General features: G+C 35.5%; 2 protein-coding genes across 2 annotated transcripts; both read left to right on the forward strand.

Moving 5' to 3' along the window:
* Positions 1–11,654: 11,654 nt before the first annotated feature.
* On the forward strand, positions 11,655–13,026 carry LOC107264861 (lipopolysaccharide-induced tumor necrosis factor-alpha factor). The gene is made up of 4 exons (XM_015733598.2): positions 11,655–11,794; positions 12,136–12,210; positions 12,425–12,560; positions 12,685–13,026. The coding sequence occupies exons 2-4, from the start codon at positions 12,162–12,164 to the stop codon at positions 12,788–12,790; spliced, it is 291 nt and encodes a 96-aa protein (XP_015589084.1). The 5' UTR covers positions 11,655–11,794; positions 12,136–12,161; the 3' UTR covers positions 12,791–13,026.
* A 382-nt stretch (positions 13,027–13,408) lies between these two features.
* LOC112493926 lies at positions 13,409–14,596 on the forward strand. The gene is made up of 3 exons (XM_025082065.1): positions 13,409–13,429; positions 13,788–14,096; positions 14,243–14,596. The coding sequence occupies exons 1-3, from the start codon at positions 13,409–13,411 to the stop codon at positions 14,273–14,275; spliced, it is 363 nt and encodes a 120-aa protein (XP_024937833.1). The 3' UTR covers positions 14,276–14,596.
* The last annotated feature ends 839 nt before the right edge of the window (positions 14,597–15,435 follow it).

Consider the following 15,435-nt stretch of genomic DNA (forward strand, 5'->3'; position numbering starts at 1 on the left):
AACCCCATTCCCCCCCCCCCCCCTTGTACATACAAGTTTTATACAGAGTATTGTATTCCTTAAAGTACTATAAACTAATTATACGCAGAGACGGTAGTGCACACGACACGTGATTGTTCGCACATGTTTAGGTTTAGATAAATTATTGTAATATATAGGTAATAGAAAGTAAATTAGTAACGAGAGAAAAAAATATATATATATAAATAATATATATATATATATACACGTTAGTGGGCCGCGAGCGGCCGTCGAACCAGGATGGTCTGTAAGTTTGTTCGTTTGTTTGTGAATGTGTTTATGAAACTGCTAAAATCAATTTTGGGTCGTTGCGGATTGGTCACGGCGAGTCGTGAGACTTGTTTATCCGATATACTGTAAAAAAACCGGAGGTTCCTTCGAAGAAAAAAAAAAGGAAGAGAGAGAGGGAGAGAGAGATCGTCGTTGAACGATACGACTTCGATTTAAAAATTGCTATCATCGCCACGATCCAGAACTAAGCGTACGATAACAGTTCAAATCACGTTAACAGAAACTGCCAACTTCATATTATTACACGTAATAGTCAATCAGAACGACAGAGGACGAAGGAACCCAAAATTTTTCTTAGGATAAACACATTTACCGTTCGCATTTTATATAGAACGTCGATCACGAAAGGATTTGCATTGACAATACGAGGTCTCGATCGACCAGTCAAGGCACAATCGGAAATTTCACCGAACGTCATATTCAATTTTTTAACACTGTCAAAGCCTCCGCGCATTGTCGCGCCTTCTTCGAGGATTCACGTTTCCAAGGATCGATCGGGTACCGATTAGACAAAAATGAACAATCGTAATTTCGTCAATCGAAAGAAATCATGCTAGAGCCCGAGATTCACTGAGAAAGGACGACGATTCACTGCCACACTAGTCCTGGCTGAAACTAACAACAGTCTATGACGACATAAACTGATTATCGTAAAGGACGTCGTATTGGCTTTGCACAAAAATCCTCTTATCATTTTCACTCATTTTTTATCTTATTCCATGTATCATACATACCCACTGTCGATTTCGAATCGCACGTAATAACTTATATTGAAAGTGGCTTTTTCAATTACTCTTATTTATCTACTTTCGGATAAGGGATACGCGAAATTTTAATAAGGAATATGTGAACGAGTGGTGGCACACTGCTCGTTTTGGTTATGTAACAGGAGTAAAGATCGATTTTCATATGTCACGACGAAATTGCGATAGCATTGAATTTATTTTGTCTTCGTGTCGTCGCTGTTATCGTTTATAACATTTTTTTTATGCTTATTATGAATTTGTATTCGCAGACTCGTTTTTTTTTCTTTTTTCTTCGTACAATTCGCGCATTCGTTCTCGCCTTGCCCTTGTTGCAATATGCAGCAACGATGCTCGAGAACGGTGTACTTTTACAATTTGCGGGAGGATTTTACACGTTTTTTGCAATAAACTCGACATCCCTTTAAAAAGAAAGGTATTTCTCAAGTTCGAGCATCGTTGCCGTCGCGGAAAAAGGAGCACAATTTAATTTTCGGGAAGAGAGAGAGAGAGAGAGAGAGAGAGAGAAAGAGAGCGAGAGAGAGAGAGAGAGAGAGAGAGAGAGAGAGAGAGAGAGAGAGAGAGAGAGAGAGAGTGAGTGAGTGAGTGAGTGAGAGCTGGAGAGAACGAAGGAGAGAAAGTGAGAGAGATTTTAAACAATATAAACTAACATACAGAGTAGTGGTATTGAATGAGTACATTAATAAAAGTTTAAACTAACAATTTAAAAATTGAGATTAAAATATAACCGGAAGCGTGAGAGGGATGAGAAGTGACGTTAATTACTTATCTATACTCATGAATGAAATTAAGTATGTACCTAATAAAAACCAACACACGCAGCATTATTCACTACAGATCGCAATATAACGTAACTGTAAGTCCTGTAAGTATATGATTAAATACCACATGATACACTGATTATTATACACTCGACACACGTGCAACAATCTAATACGATTTAAATTGGAAAAAAAAAAAGAAAAAATAATGCCGATTTAAGGAAATTTATTATCACACGGTATCGAGGGGGGCCGCGTGTCAAAATGTTGAAAGGAAAATCAATGTTATAAACTGGTAATCGTGTGTATATAAATTTATTTTGCCTTTCCGACGTTTTCCTTTCTAATACATAATTTTTCGTTTCATTCTCCAAAAAATTATCTGACTATCTGAGTCGATGATTAGAAAATATTACGCATGAACTTGAGAAAATCCGATACGTTGGGTTATGTCGAATTAATTGAACAAGTAGAAAATTTAATCGAGGATTTTATTGGCTAATGAGATATTCGGTCAAATATCGTTGACTGGTCAAATCAAAAGCTAAATATACTCGAACGATGATTTAATTTGTATTAAAATTGTTTTTTTTTCCTTCTCTAATACAATTTCCTTTCACCGCTTTGGAATTCAAACCCACCCCCACCCCCACCCCCTTCGCCAACCACGCACCTTTTTAATAATAAAACTGTAACGTAATAAGTTATGTGAATAAAGTACAGTTACACGATACTATTACTATTATTACCGAATAAAAATAATAATATATATACATATATACGAGAAGGATACGAACAAGGCGAAAGATGTGATGAGTCGTTTCAAGAGTACCAAATTCTAAAATGAATTTAATATTAACTGCATGTAGTATATACATATAAAGATAAAATTAAACATCCCCCTTAGATCGGGCACCATCTTGAACAATTATTACCACTGTAAAGTCGAAGAAAAAAAAGGATAAAAAAAATACCAAAGATGGACGCTGAGCGTGATGACGTCTGTTTGTACGAAACGCGTTATTTAAACGTATATAGCTTAGAGATTAGATATTGGGCGAGTGATTTCGTGAATAATTATATTGTAAGAATGTTTGCGTGTATATTACGTGTATGAATCTGGGGTCTGTATTTTATGGAAGTTCCTCATCCTCAAGGAAAACTGGCCGAGATTTTGCAGATTAATCAGCGAGAGTCTCTTTCGTTTTGTCAGTGCTTGTCGCATCCGTTCAAAATCAGTATCGTTTTTAGGTGTTAGTGAAGCTCAAATAATTATAAAATTTTCATTTTTTTTTCTTTTTAAATCAACACGAGATCAGCAGTCACGAACTGGAGTGACTCGTCAATTTCGAAAGAGGACCATACAATTTTAAAGGATTCTTGGAGAACCAAAATATGAAGAAAAAATTCTGTCGATCGTAAACGTTTAAATGGCGTCGCGAAAGGTACTGACAAATCTTTGTGAGCTCTCTGCGGGGATGCGCAATAAGGTCGTTTTTTTTTGTAAAACCCAAATAAACTGCATAGTCGAACAACTTCATACAGACTACTCTGATACGGTTCATGATCGTGTCGATCCTGAAAATCCGTATTCTAACTGAAATACCAGGATTGTCAAAATAAATCAATGAATTAGTCTTATCGGAACGAACCTGTGATCTATTATCAAAGATAAAACGAAAAAATAGAAAACAACCGAAAAAAGATCCGACACGAATTGGCGAAAGAGCAAATTAAAAAGTTAAAAAAAAAAACGACAGTGCACACACAAAACGCTAAGATTGTCTTCAAAGATCTCGTCCGTTCCTCTTAAAGAAAGTATAAACCTCCATAAAAATGAACCTTGGCGTTTAGGATAAATTTTTTTTTAAATATCGTAACACGCGGACTCGGGAAATCTCGGTGAAATCGCATAAATAAAAGATTAGGAGGGAATTGAAAAAAAAATCCTGATAGTGAAGAATCCATTGCTAGGCAGCCTCGAAGAAATAAAAATGTTTTCTATAGTGTGATACAAAATTAATGATTATATGTCGCGCGAGTTAAATTCATCATTAAACGACCTCAATATCAGTATCATTATCATTATATTGACATACTCCTTATCATTAGCATCGTTCGACGCGTCTCCTCGCTGTCTTACGTTATTAGCGCACAACCCACCCTACCCCACTCCCCGGTATAGTCGCTTCAGATCCTTTGTGAGAATCGAGTCACGAGGTAAAAGGAAAAATGAATACATACTTATATACACACACGACATATATGCCGTTGGAAAAAAAAAATTATTCGACAAAGGATTCAGGAAACGTTAAGGAAAATATATATATATATATATCAACACTTATAATGTGGATGCATTTCAATGTGGCAGACATAACGATACAGAATACCGAACAACATGCAAATTTTGCAAAAAATTCTTCAAAATCAACTCTCCAATCTGTTAGTATTTTTATTGCGTTATGGGGTACAAGAGATTTAAAAAAATTATGCAATTCGACAAAAAAATTTATCAACTTTTTAATTTCCTAATAACGATCATGAAAATAAAATTTGCCTTCAATTTTTTTTTTTCAAAACGAAAGAGTGAATCGCGACGAAGGAATAAAAAAAAAATTTCGATTTTCTCGAAGATATACCGACTGCTCCTGTCTCTAACCAATGCACCAAGTGTCTGTGTATACAATATACATATATTCTATCTTAAATAACATCTTAAGCTTTTTCCATTGATTCTCGTAACGTTCTCCACGTCCCATTGTCTGCTTTAATATCATACACTCCTGCTACCCTATTATACTTATTTTAATTTCAAATCCCTTTGTCACAATTGCGATAGCACTTTAATGTAAAATTAAAAAGGAACACCCTGTGCATATAGCATATATACATATATAGATGTTACATAGTGACAATTGCACGCTCATAGACACACCCTCCCAGGTATACACACGACGAACACAGATGGACGTATAGTTTGGTGCAAAAAAGAGACACATATATGTACACAAGAAAGGACACATAGTGACACGTAGAAAAATTCGCAACACACTCAGCCAGGCGCAACAGTGATATATATAATAAAGAAAAGAATTTCACAATATTTGAGAACCGATGAGTCCCCCCCCCCCGCCCCACCGCATTCTTAGAATAAATCGACTCGTCTCCTGAGAAATACATTACTTCGGTTCTCGGACGCGCGTAACTTCAGATTCTTATTAAAAAAAGAAGAAAAAAAAGAGATAGTGAACTCGCGAGAGGACAGCTAGCGTCGAAGAAACGGTGATATTTTTATGGAAAAAAAAAATTAAAAAAAAAAACATAGACTAGCATCTCTCCGCTATCCACGAAAAAAAGAAGAGGAAGGAGGAGAATGAGAGAAAAGGGGGTAAAAAAGAAGTCATAAAAAAAAGACAAAAATAATTTAGTGATTTTGAAAAACGAAACCACAACAAAAATATATACATGTAACGAGAGATAACGAAGATAACGATGATTAAAGGCTCTGGGAGTGCCTTACGCGAATTTCCGATTTTATCGATTCCACGCGAATCCTCTTTTTGCGAAGTTAAACTACTGTTATTTCTACTGACGACAGTGAGGCCTCCTACGACGCCCAATAACGTTGCTCAAATCGCCCTTAGAGGTTCGCGGTACTGCCACCTCAATATTATAGTTGCTGTCTTTTTCCACATAGAACACTATACGACGGCCCGCCGTTACATCACGACGAACTTATTTGCGTATTTAACGTGCACGTTTTATGTGACGTTTAACGTACTGATACGCAGTGGGTGCACTTGCGCAGCCGCACGTTCGACCGTTTGGCTTTAACACGAAATACATATGATTCGCATAATTTCAACACCGATTCGACGACCCATGCACGCTCGTGTATTTATTATCCAATAAAAGCAGATCGAGCGACCAACAAAAAGATCGACGGCTGATATAATTATTTATTTCTTGTTTCGATACTAGGCGTGCATTTTTTGCAAATCAAATAAATTGCGAATATTCATGAATTGCAAGTTTTTATTACGAGTGGCTAATGGGCTTTTTTTTAATCTTTTTTCTTTGCATTTTTAGAGTTCTTTGCTATAGTGCATATATAGAAACATGGACTGTACAGTTGATAAAGTTTGAATATTTCGACGATGGAAATAATTCTTTTTTTTTTTTTAATCGATCAGTCGTACCGTGCGCGCCCGCTTACTGTAAATCGCGACATAATTACTAATATTAGAGCGTGCAGTGCGTCAGATAATATTATTATCCCACCACCGTAACATACCCCATAAGCTAGAACGACGAAACGTGTCCAGACAATTGAAATCAAATCGAACGCATATAGGTATTATATAAAAGTAGCCACTAGCTGAACATTTTTTGAATCGCCCACCCCCCGAATAGACACCGTATAACGAGCAAGGAAGAAAGAAAAGCGGGTGAAAAAAGAGAAAAAAGAGATGGAAGACATTGAACACGAAAATGAAAAGCAGTCACGAGTAAAAGAGACTCCAAACAATAGCAACCCTTAGTGCGTCGAAGAATTATTGTCAAAAACAGAAATGAAACGGCTCGACATATTCCCGCGAGCAAATCCGTCATGTTCGTCTCTGTGTTCTGCAGCTACTAAGAAAAAAATACACAAAATAATTAAATGTCAAAATATTGTCCCGATCTTATAAAAAATCATTAACTGTTCCAGAATATCGTTAAATGATGAAAATAAAAATTATTCGTGTACTAATTCCAATATAAAAAGTCGAATTGATACCATCACCCATAATATAAACAAAAAAAAACATACAACGAAAATTTCATATAAATCGCATAGAGTGAAAATCGCCATACGCGATATTATTGCAAACCGTACAACACAATTGCAAATAATACATAATTGTCACCCGACGTCCGATTTGCTCGCGCGATACGTATTACGGTTCGAATGCCTAGCATATACACATACTAATTCAACTAGAGCTAAACCCAAAGTGAAAATAACACGGGACATGCACACGTGGCGGGAATCGAGCTGAACGAAACCAGACTGTGCGAGACGTTGCGAAAAAGAACTGGCAGATGTCGCTGTAAATAATATCGTAAGTTTGCGCATTAAGATTCAGTAACGTTAATAAAACGCTACACTTAGTAATTAAAGTTCGGACGGGTCGCAATAAGTAACTGAGATGAAAAGAAAAGCCAAAAAAAAAGAAAACAGAGAAACAATGCACTACTGGATCAGCGTGCGAGATGAACGGAGGACCGCGTGAAAAATCTGTTACCATTATATTTATTAAACGAACGAAAGATGCAGAGGAAAGCACACGTGACACGGATTTACTAAATAGACGGAAACTCTGTAAAAACTGCGGACGAACCGTACATATGGATAATGGATAAACGAAAGCGGAGCAACAGTACACTAGTCTACTTGCTCATTGAAATAATATTCTAAATAATACTTGTAACAAGATGAAGTCTAGGTACACATGAGTATAATACAAAATTATATATAAATAAATAAATAAATATATATATTATATATAAGTGCATGCATATACGTATGTATACATATGATTATATAAACATTCTCCAAAATGAGTGCACGTGCTTTCTCGCAGATATGAGAGCATATATATATACATATATATAGTATGTATATATATATACACAACCATATATAGAAATACATAGTTATGGCGTGCCAAAGGGCGTGCACTTCCCTTTTGCCCGTATGCATATGCGTGTTCATGTACAGGCATATGTTACATACCTATATGCTCCCTTATGAACTATAATATATATATGTATATATATATAATTGAGAATAAGGACACGAAAGGCACACGATACAGGATCGGATGAGATTTAGGTTAAAATTACACCTATATTAGATTGCGAAAGAAACGAGGCATAGGAAATTTATTTAGGTGTTTATTAAATAACATTACAAGAAAAAAAAAATATGGGACAGGACAAATTTGCGGGCGCCATGTCATTTTTATACGGTATATATATACTTATATGGATATGTGAGAACCAGTGCGCTGCGTTAATCGTTTGCGGTTCAAATTACAATTAGACGTATAATACCTTTAGTGGTCGGGCCCTCGATTATTATATTAATACTAATTAACGTCCTTCGCCAATTGTTACGATACTCGTATTCGCACACCGTAACATTTTCGTACTTCGAGATACTCTACACGACTGGTGATGCAACGTTTCATCTTCCATATTCTGTGTGCGTTTATCATTGATGTTAGTCTTCATTGTTATTATTATTACTCGTACATCCACCCTCAATTTATGTTGACCCGTTCCCTTAACATCCTTTTTGCATTTCAATCGGTACTTCGTAAGAATACATTTTTTTTTTTTTTATATAACAGCTGCACTATTAAACGTATTTCCGAACGGCACGTATGACGTCGTTACGGATATTAGGAAAGAAAATCGCATTAAGAAAATTCAAAAAATTTAATTCACCAGTGACGTCATCATCGCTAATAATGAATTTTTGATGATCAATCAATAGTCTGTTTTTCTTCTGATCTAATTATCGCGACGTTAATTTATAATTATTGATCAATGATTCAATCACTGTCATTAGCCACGATAATACATTAATAACCATGATGACGTCACTCAAAATAATGCCGTCATGCTAGATTGTAACACTGACCTTTGTCTGTGTAAATAAAAGAAATAATTCAATGGACCGACGGATATAGATATAGATATATATAGGTATTGTCAATCGACGTGTCTACGGATTACATACGTTAATGACCAGTGATAACTGGAGGACGGTAAACGTTGATAACACGCACGGGTACACGTAAACTTCTTGCATTAACGTTAATTCATATGACGATAGACACAATGAGAAAGAACAATATGGCGTCCGCACTTCCAGAGATACACGAACGAAGAATATTTATATACAAAACAATGTTAATAAAGCGTCGTAAGCAATTGAAAAAATAGTCACCGGGAAATGAATGATACGTTGATACGTCGCGTATATCTATATACTATACACGTATGCTCGAGCGAGACAAGACGCGTATGTGCATATATACCTAAAACCACGAAGAAGTGTCCTCATCGAGGATTTCACAGAAAAAAATGTATTAACGATAAGAACAGCTTATTCCTCGATCTCAAATAATGAATAGAAGTAATTGCACAACCACTCACTATGGAAACGAAAGGGAAAAAAAAATATCGCTTTACAGAAAATTCTTCGAAAATTAGTTCTCCGAAAATAGTTCTTCGAAGATAATGTTTCGAAAACAATTCTTCGAGAGATACAATTCTTCGGACGATTCTTAGTTATCTGAAACACTGGCATTCTAATCCGATCTATAGTCTAACTCTTTCCAAGCACATTACAGATTCGATCTATGTATAGCTGGAATCTACTAAAACCAAGCGAGTCATTCTTTTCAAAGAACTGTATCTCGCGAAGAACTGTTTTCGAAAAACTTTCCGTACACGAAAATAAAACTTAATTCTTACTTCACACTCGCCACTTAACTCTCGCGTTTTCACGAGAACAAGACGAAAAGAATCCTTCGAAAGCAAACAGACAGAAACGCAAGGACGAATTCGTTAGAATGTATCTCTTCGATGGATCTTAGACTGCCACAGACTGAAATTGGAAATCTATATACCTGTAGGGGCGACGGAAAATATGCGAATTTGAATTGACGCGGGATTGAAAGAGGATAGAGGAAAGTGACCAAATGTGGAATACCATTTTGTTTTTGTGGCATAAAAAATACACTATCATGAATTAAAGACTTTTAATTATAAACACAGTCAGTCATACATTTGGGCTTATCTTAGTCACAGTCTTGTGTTTTAATATTGAAAAACATATTTTTTTTTAATTAAAAAATGTAAGTAACAGAATAGTAGCTATTTATGGAATAGATACCCAAATGAGGAATATGGAAATAAGACACAAAGTTTCTTAAAAAAAGAAAATAAAAAAAAAACAGTAACGTCTTTTTATAAGAGATCTTGAGACTTTGGTCAAAAATAAAAGTTACTTATTCGGTTAAAATTAACTTATTCTACTTGCAGAAATCACAAACCCAAGTCTCAATCTTTAAATCTCTCTCTAATCTAATATTCCATAATTAGGCACCCATCGACTGTCCATATTTGGCATTTTAGACAGGCTCAAACTTCTCGTCGCGTTTTACAAATAACAATAGCTACGCAATAAAGAGTATCACAATTATCAAAACAAACATCAATACAATACGCTAAACGTATAATAACGTTATTCTTACAAATTAACTAACGAAAAACACTTATTTTCTACATACCTTGAAAAGTTTGTTGGCACCGACAAATCAAAACACTAAAGTGAGTAAGTGAGATAGAAGATGGTTGAATATTTCGTCTTGAATAGATTGTTTAAGAGAAACAGTGGTATTCCATATTATGGATACTATTCCATATTTGGTCACTTTCGTCTAATTAAAAAAAAAATGACAAAAAAATAAACAAGGTGACCAAAACTCAAGGCTACAATATTGATTACGGGTCAGATTTCATTATCGCGCAGAGCCGATTGTACAGGACGTTTCACGTAGCATGAATTTCGCGCGGGCAAATTCGTCAGTCGAAATAGTTTTTCAAGACGAACGGAAAATAGAAGCACGCATCGTTTGAAAATACGAGATATCGGTTCGAGAAACGCTTAATTTACATCCAGACTCTCACTGGGTCCCTTGGCTTGTCACTAATAAAAAAAAAACCTACGGGCTGTTTCAGTACTATATTTTTTTAGGAGTAGTAGATTAAATGAAAATGGAGGATAGAGATAAAAAGAAAAGTGACGAGAGGGAGAGATACAAAAAAAAAAGTGTGTGCACATAATAAGAGAAATACGATTTCTATTGCGACAGCTAATATTGTATAAGACATATGACAATGAAATACAACCTGCGCATTACGCATATGCACGAGGTAAACAACAAAATACCATCTGAAACACTACTTTTAATAGTGATGGATATAATATTATTATAAAAAGTTAATATAATATGAATATCATTGCATGACCGATATACCTAAAAAACATTATTATATGATATTATTATGTAAAGTTTTTATTGCGTGAATAAAATTATGTTATCGACACAAATGTGTAAATAATGAATGTGGGCGTTTTTCGTTTTTTTTTTCTATGACGACCTCACCAACCGATCCGGAACAAGATTTTAATTTTGAATCAAAATTTTGATTCAGATTTTAATCTTGGGAAAATCCATTCTTTTCGATCTTAAATGAATCATTATAAAATCGCTTGATGAGTAATAGTGTACTTGTCATAATGTATATTTATAACGTGGGTTTCCATAATACCTTATATACAACAATTATCAATCATGATTATCTAATCAAATCGTTATCTTCGGGGAATAAGCACGAACAAAAAAAGCGTATAGTTACGTTACAGTACACAGATTAAGAATTTGTGTCACAAATTTATAAAAAAAATTCCTAGCCGTAAATTCAAATAAAATTCTTTATCGAGATTAATATAACACGAACGATAAAAAATAAATATGAAAAATTCCTTATTAAATGAGAATCTCTGTAAAACCATCGCTCCCTTATCAGGAATTAATCCCATAATACAGATTAATAGAAAAATCCGTTATCTCTGTTTAATTAAAGTATATACTTAGAATTATATCGAATTTTGAACCAGCTGTGAGTCACCCGTGGTACACGCCGGCGCGAACGTGTTAATCATAAGCATCATTTATCGATTTTTAAACGTCACAGTTGCAGATAATAATAATATTTAATCGTAATCTCTTATCAGTCTATAAAAACAGGATGCTCCATTCGCTCATCGATCGAAGTAAACGTGCACTACACATTTGGACTCCGTTAATTTCAACAGCGACCAGTGTACAGGTAATTGTGCTATTTAAATGTTAATAATACTTATATAATTATTATAAATAGCAATGAAAAACATTTCGATCAACTAAGAGATTAGAATTACGTAATTTATCACAACGTGACAGTATTGGATTTGATAAGAATAATTGCAAGTGAAAGAATTATTTCTTGTTATTATATAATGATGGGTTATCAGTATATAAGTCCATCTTTATATAAGATCTTGTAGTTTACTAGGCATATATTCAAATTGCATAAACTAGTCAATAATGACAAAGATATTCTTTATAAGTCAATTCATATGCTTAACATTGATCAAATGAAGTTTTATTAATATTTAAATAAATCCACAGTTTCAATTTACTCACACGGTATAGAGATGAATGCACCAGCACCACCTGGCTTTTTTCCATCGGTCACTCAGCCGGGTAAGTCTTCCATCGTATTCATCAGATATCATAATGGCACCTTGAAAAGAAACGAAATCTTTTTTTTACAGTAGAGAAAAAAGTTAATAGCATATAAACAGTAAATTAACTATCGATTTTATCACTGTTTCAGTCTTCTTAAGTAATATTTTTCCTCCGCTACATTTTCCAGATTACTTACAAGATAATTTTTATGCTTTTTCAAAAACTATAGCTATACACATAATCACTTACGGATCGGAACCGCAGCACATACAATGTCCCTACTGCCGGACTGATATTACTACAACAATTACTAGAAAGTCTAATACCAAGACACATGTGATAGCATGTTTATTGTGCATATTTGGGTAAGTTGCATTTGGTAGCATTTCATAGAATAAAATTGGAACTTTACGAATAGCACGTGCTTAAAAAGATCAAATATGGCATTCAACAGCTGAATATAATTAGATCAACATTTTTCGTTTTCAGATGTTGGCCGTGTGTTCCCTGTCCTTATTGCATCAACTCTTGTCAGACAGCTAACCATTACTGCCCGCAATGTAATACATACCTCGGCAAGGAAAATAAAAATTAAGTAGATCCAGAATAGTTTTAATGGAACAGAAAAATGTTATGTAATACGAATTAGAATTTTTTATATATTCTTTTGTCTTGTCTTGCTAACCCAAAAAAAATAATAAACACTAGACTAAGACTCATTAAATCTGGTGTTAAATATACACTGAATGTAATGAACACGATGTGTGTGATTACGTAAAAATAACATCTGCGTGCAGACTGAACAATAAAGTACAATCTTACTATGACAACAAAAAAAAATATTTATTTTGATCAAGTATTATAACGTTCCACCCTTATACCCCCCTAACCTCTATCCTTTTTCCCTCCCAATCATCCATTCTCGATGATTGATACGTCAAGAGCCCCACATAGGAGTGCATAGCGCACTGTGGATGTGCATAACAGTATCTGAGAGACTCCTCAAATCCTAGAATTCCTCAATAATCCTATCGACCTCTCACAGCGACGCCGATAAAGGAAAGGGAAGACAGGACTTTTAAATATCTAATATTGCGTAATTCCCTTGAATGTGGTCACAGCGACAGTCATGAGGATATAATATTAGAAATTATTACTTTTAATATTCCTAGAATCCGAGATACAGTCGACAGACTGAAACCAAGACAAACAAATGCCCAGACGCTATAAGCCGGCACGCACCGAAGACAATAGAAATACCAGTAAGCCGGTACTGGAAGAAAACCGCTAATTGGATCAGTCAAATCAAAAAGTCAAATCCAATCGTAAATCATAATATTCAATCCAAAAAGCGACGTTAACACCCCGGGTGGATAAAAATCGTTATCCCCACTAGTTTTAACGTGTGCCTATCGAGGATATAAGCAGCGGCTTCCTCGATAGGAAGGGCATTCGATTCACTCGTGTCTCTCTAGACTAATCAACTAGATACTTGTGCACCACTAGACGACAAGAAGCAGTAGAAGCTATAGAAAGTTCAATTATTAAGAAACCTGCACTCCTCAAAAAGAATTCCTGCAGCAACGTCATAGTGCCGGCGCTGTCAGCAACTCTCCAGAATCCACATCACCAAAAACCCTTCCGAAGTGAAGATACAGCGAACGGATGTCATTGTGACCATCTGTGGATTCCGATCTTTACAACACCTACTTCCCGCTGGACCACAGTCTTCGGAAGCATTGTGCACTCTGCTGTATTGTGACACTAGCTCATCCTTCCCTACAGTAATTGAGTCAGTGAACGGGGGTCATTGTGATCATTTGTGGGTCCTGAATCATCACTCTCCAGACCTCTGCTGCATCACAAGTCTTCGAACGCATTGTACACTCTGCTGTATTGTGGTGATAGCACTCGCATCCTCACCCCAAAGATAATTGGCTCGGCGAACAGGGATCATCGTGATCACCTGTGAGTCCCGAATCGTTATCATCCTCACCTTCAACTGGACCACGGTCTTCGGACGCATAGTGCACTCTGCTGTATTGTGGTGATAGCACTCGCATCCTCACCCCAAAGATAATTGGCTCGGCGAACAGGGATCATCGTGATCACCTGTGAGTCCCGAATCGTTATCATCCTCACCTTCAACTGGACCACGGTCTTCGGACGCATAGTGCACTCTGCTGTATTGTGGTTCCAGCTACCTCTTTCCAATCCAAAAGGCTAGCAGAGAGAGTACACAAACAAAAACACTTCTGGTCGCCTATGGTACTACTGGCAAGCTAGAGACAATTATAAAGTGTGTGTATGTGTGAGAGAGAGAGAGAGCAAAATAGAATAATAACGATACCTAGTCTGTAACTTATAGGACAATATATCATTATTCTTTTTATCTTAAAAACTCCAGTGTCTAAATTGTTTCTGAAGACGCCTGCCCAGTGCACAAACCCTACAAAAAGTCTCGTGAAACCTAACACTCAAAAATCACGAAACATCTCAGTTTTTATAAAATAAATCTAGGCATACTAAATAAAGACTAATGAAATGTCAATAATGGACTGTTATTTGTAATTATACAATAAAAGTAGACTCTTCAAACCAAAGTAGCAAGTAACAGTTCCCCTTAAGGAAATTACGATCTCATTGATTAAGGATATTCGTACCTTCGTTTCTCAGGATAAAACACTCGGTCGATGAATTTTTTTATCTCATTCTGAACGAAAACATAAACATCACTTTATTAGAATCAACAGAAATAGAAACATTAAATATATAAAAGGCTATGCCTCGATACATAAGTCTTTCTATAATGTCCATTATACGTCAAGCACGACAAAGAGATTATCAACTGAAATAAAAATGAACGTTTGTACCAACCGAGAAGCCTTTTAGACTAATGTCTATTCGAGATACAGATTATTACCGTGGCGCTCCAGTCATTACTGCCGTGACTGTTGTTTGGTTCCGTACAAATATAGACTAAACATCTTAGCGGGTTTGATGTCACATAAATCTCAGTGACTATCTTTCCATCGTAGAGCATTAAGTTCAATTAACCAATCATGTACAATAATTGAAAAAAATATTCGCGTTTTCTTCTCAAATATAGCATATGATTGAAAAATCTTACTTAAATTCTACATAATGGGAAGGTAATCCGTGTATCGTGGATACTATAAACCGAATTAGCGACTAAAATTTCAGCACACAAATGCACCGTAAATGGCTGACTGAAGAGGT

Source organism: Cephus cinctus, unplaced genomic scaffold, assembly GCF_000341935.2.
Source record: "Cephus cinctus unplaced genomic scaffold, Ccin1 Ccin1_scaffold0196, whole genome shotgun sequence".
Classification (NCBI taxonomy): Eukaryota; Metazoa; Arthropoda; class Insecta; order Hymenoptera; family Cephidae; genus Cephus; species Cephus cinctus.

What these genes read in the sequence shown, in the direction of transcription:
- LOC107264861 (XM_015733598.2), top strand. Translation starts at nt 12,162, where the DNA reads ATGAATGCACCAGCACCACCTGGCTTTTTTCCATCGGTCACTCAGCCG. An exon ending in TCCATCGGTCACTCAGCCGG is followed by an intron (nt 12,211 to 12,424) that starts GTAAGTCTTCCA and finishes CAAAAACTATAG; the next exon opens with CTATACACATAATCACTTAC. An exon ending in TGTTTATTGTGCATATTTGG is followed by an intron (nt 12,561 to 12,684) that starts GTAAGTTGCATT and finishes TTTCGTTTTCAG; the next exon opens with ATGTTGGCCGTGTGTTCCCT.
- LOC112493926 (XM_025082065.1), top strand. Translation starts at nt 13,409, where the DNA reads ATGCCCAGACGCTATAAGCCG. An exon ending in TGCCCAGACGCTATAAGCCG is followed by an intron (nt 13,430 to 13,787) that starts GCACGCACCGAA and finishes GCAACGTCATAG; the next exon opens with TGCCGGCGCTGTCAGCAACT. An exon ending in GTACACTCTGCTGTATTGTG is followed by an intron (nt 14,097 to 14,242) that starts GTGATAGCACTC and finishes TGCTGTATTGTG; the next exon opens with GTGATAGCACTCGCATCCTC.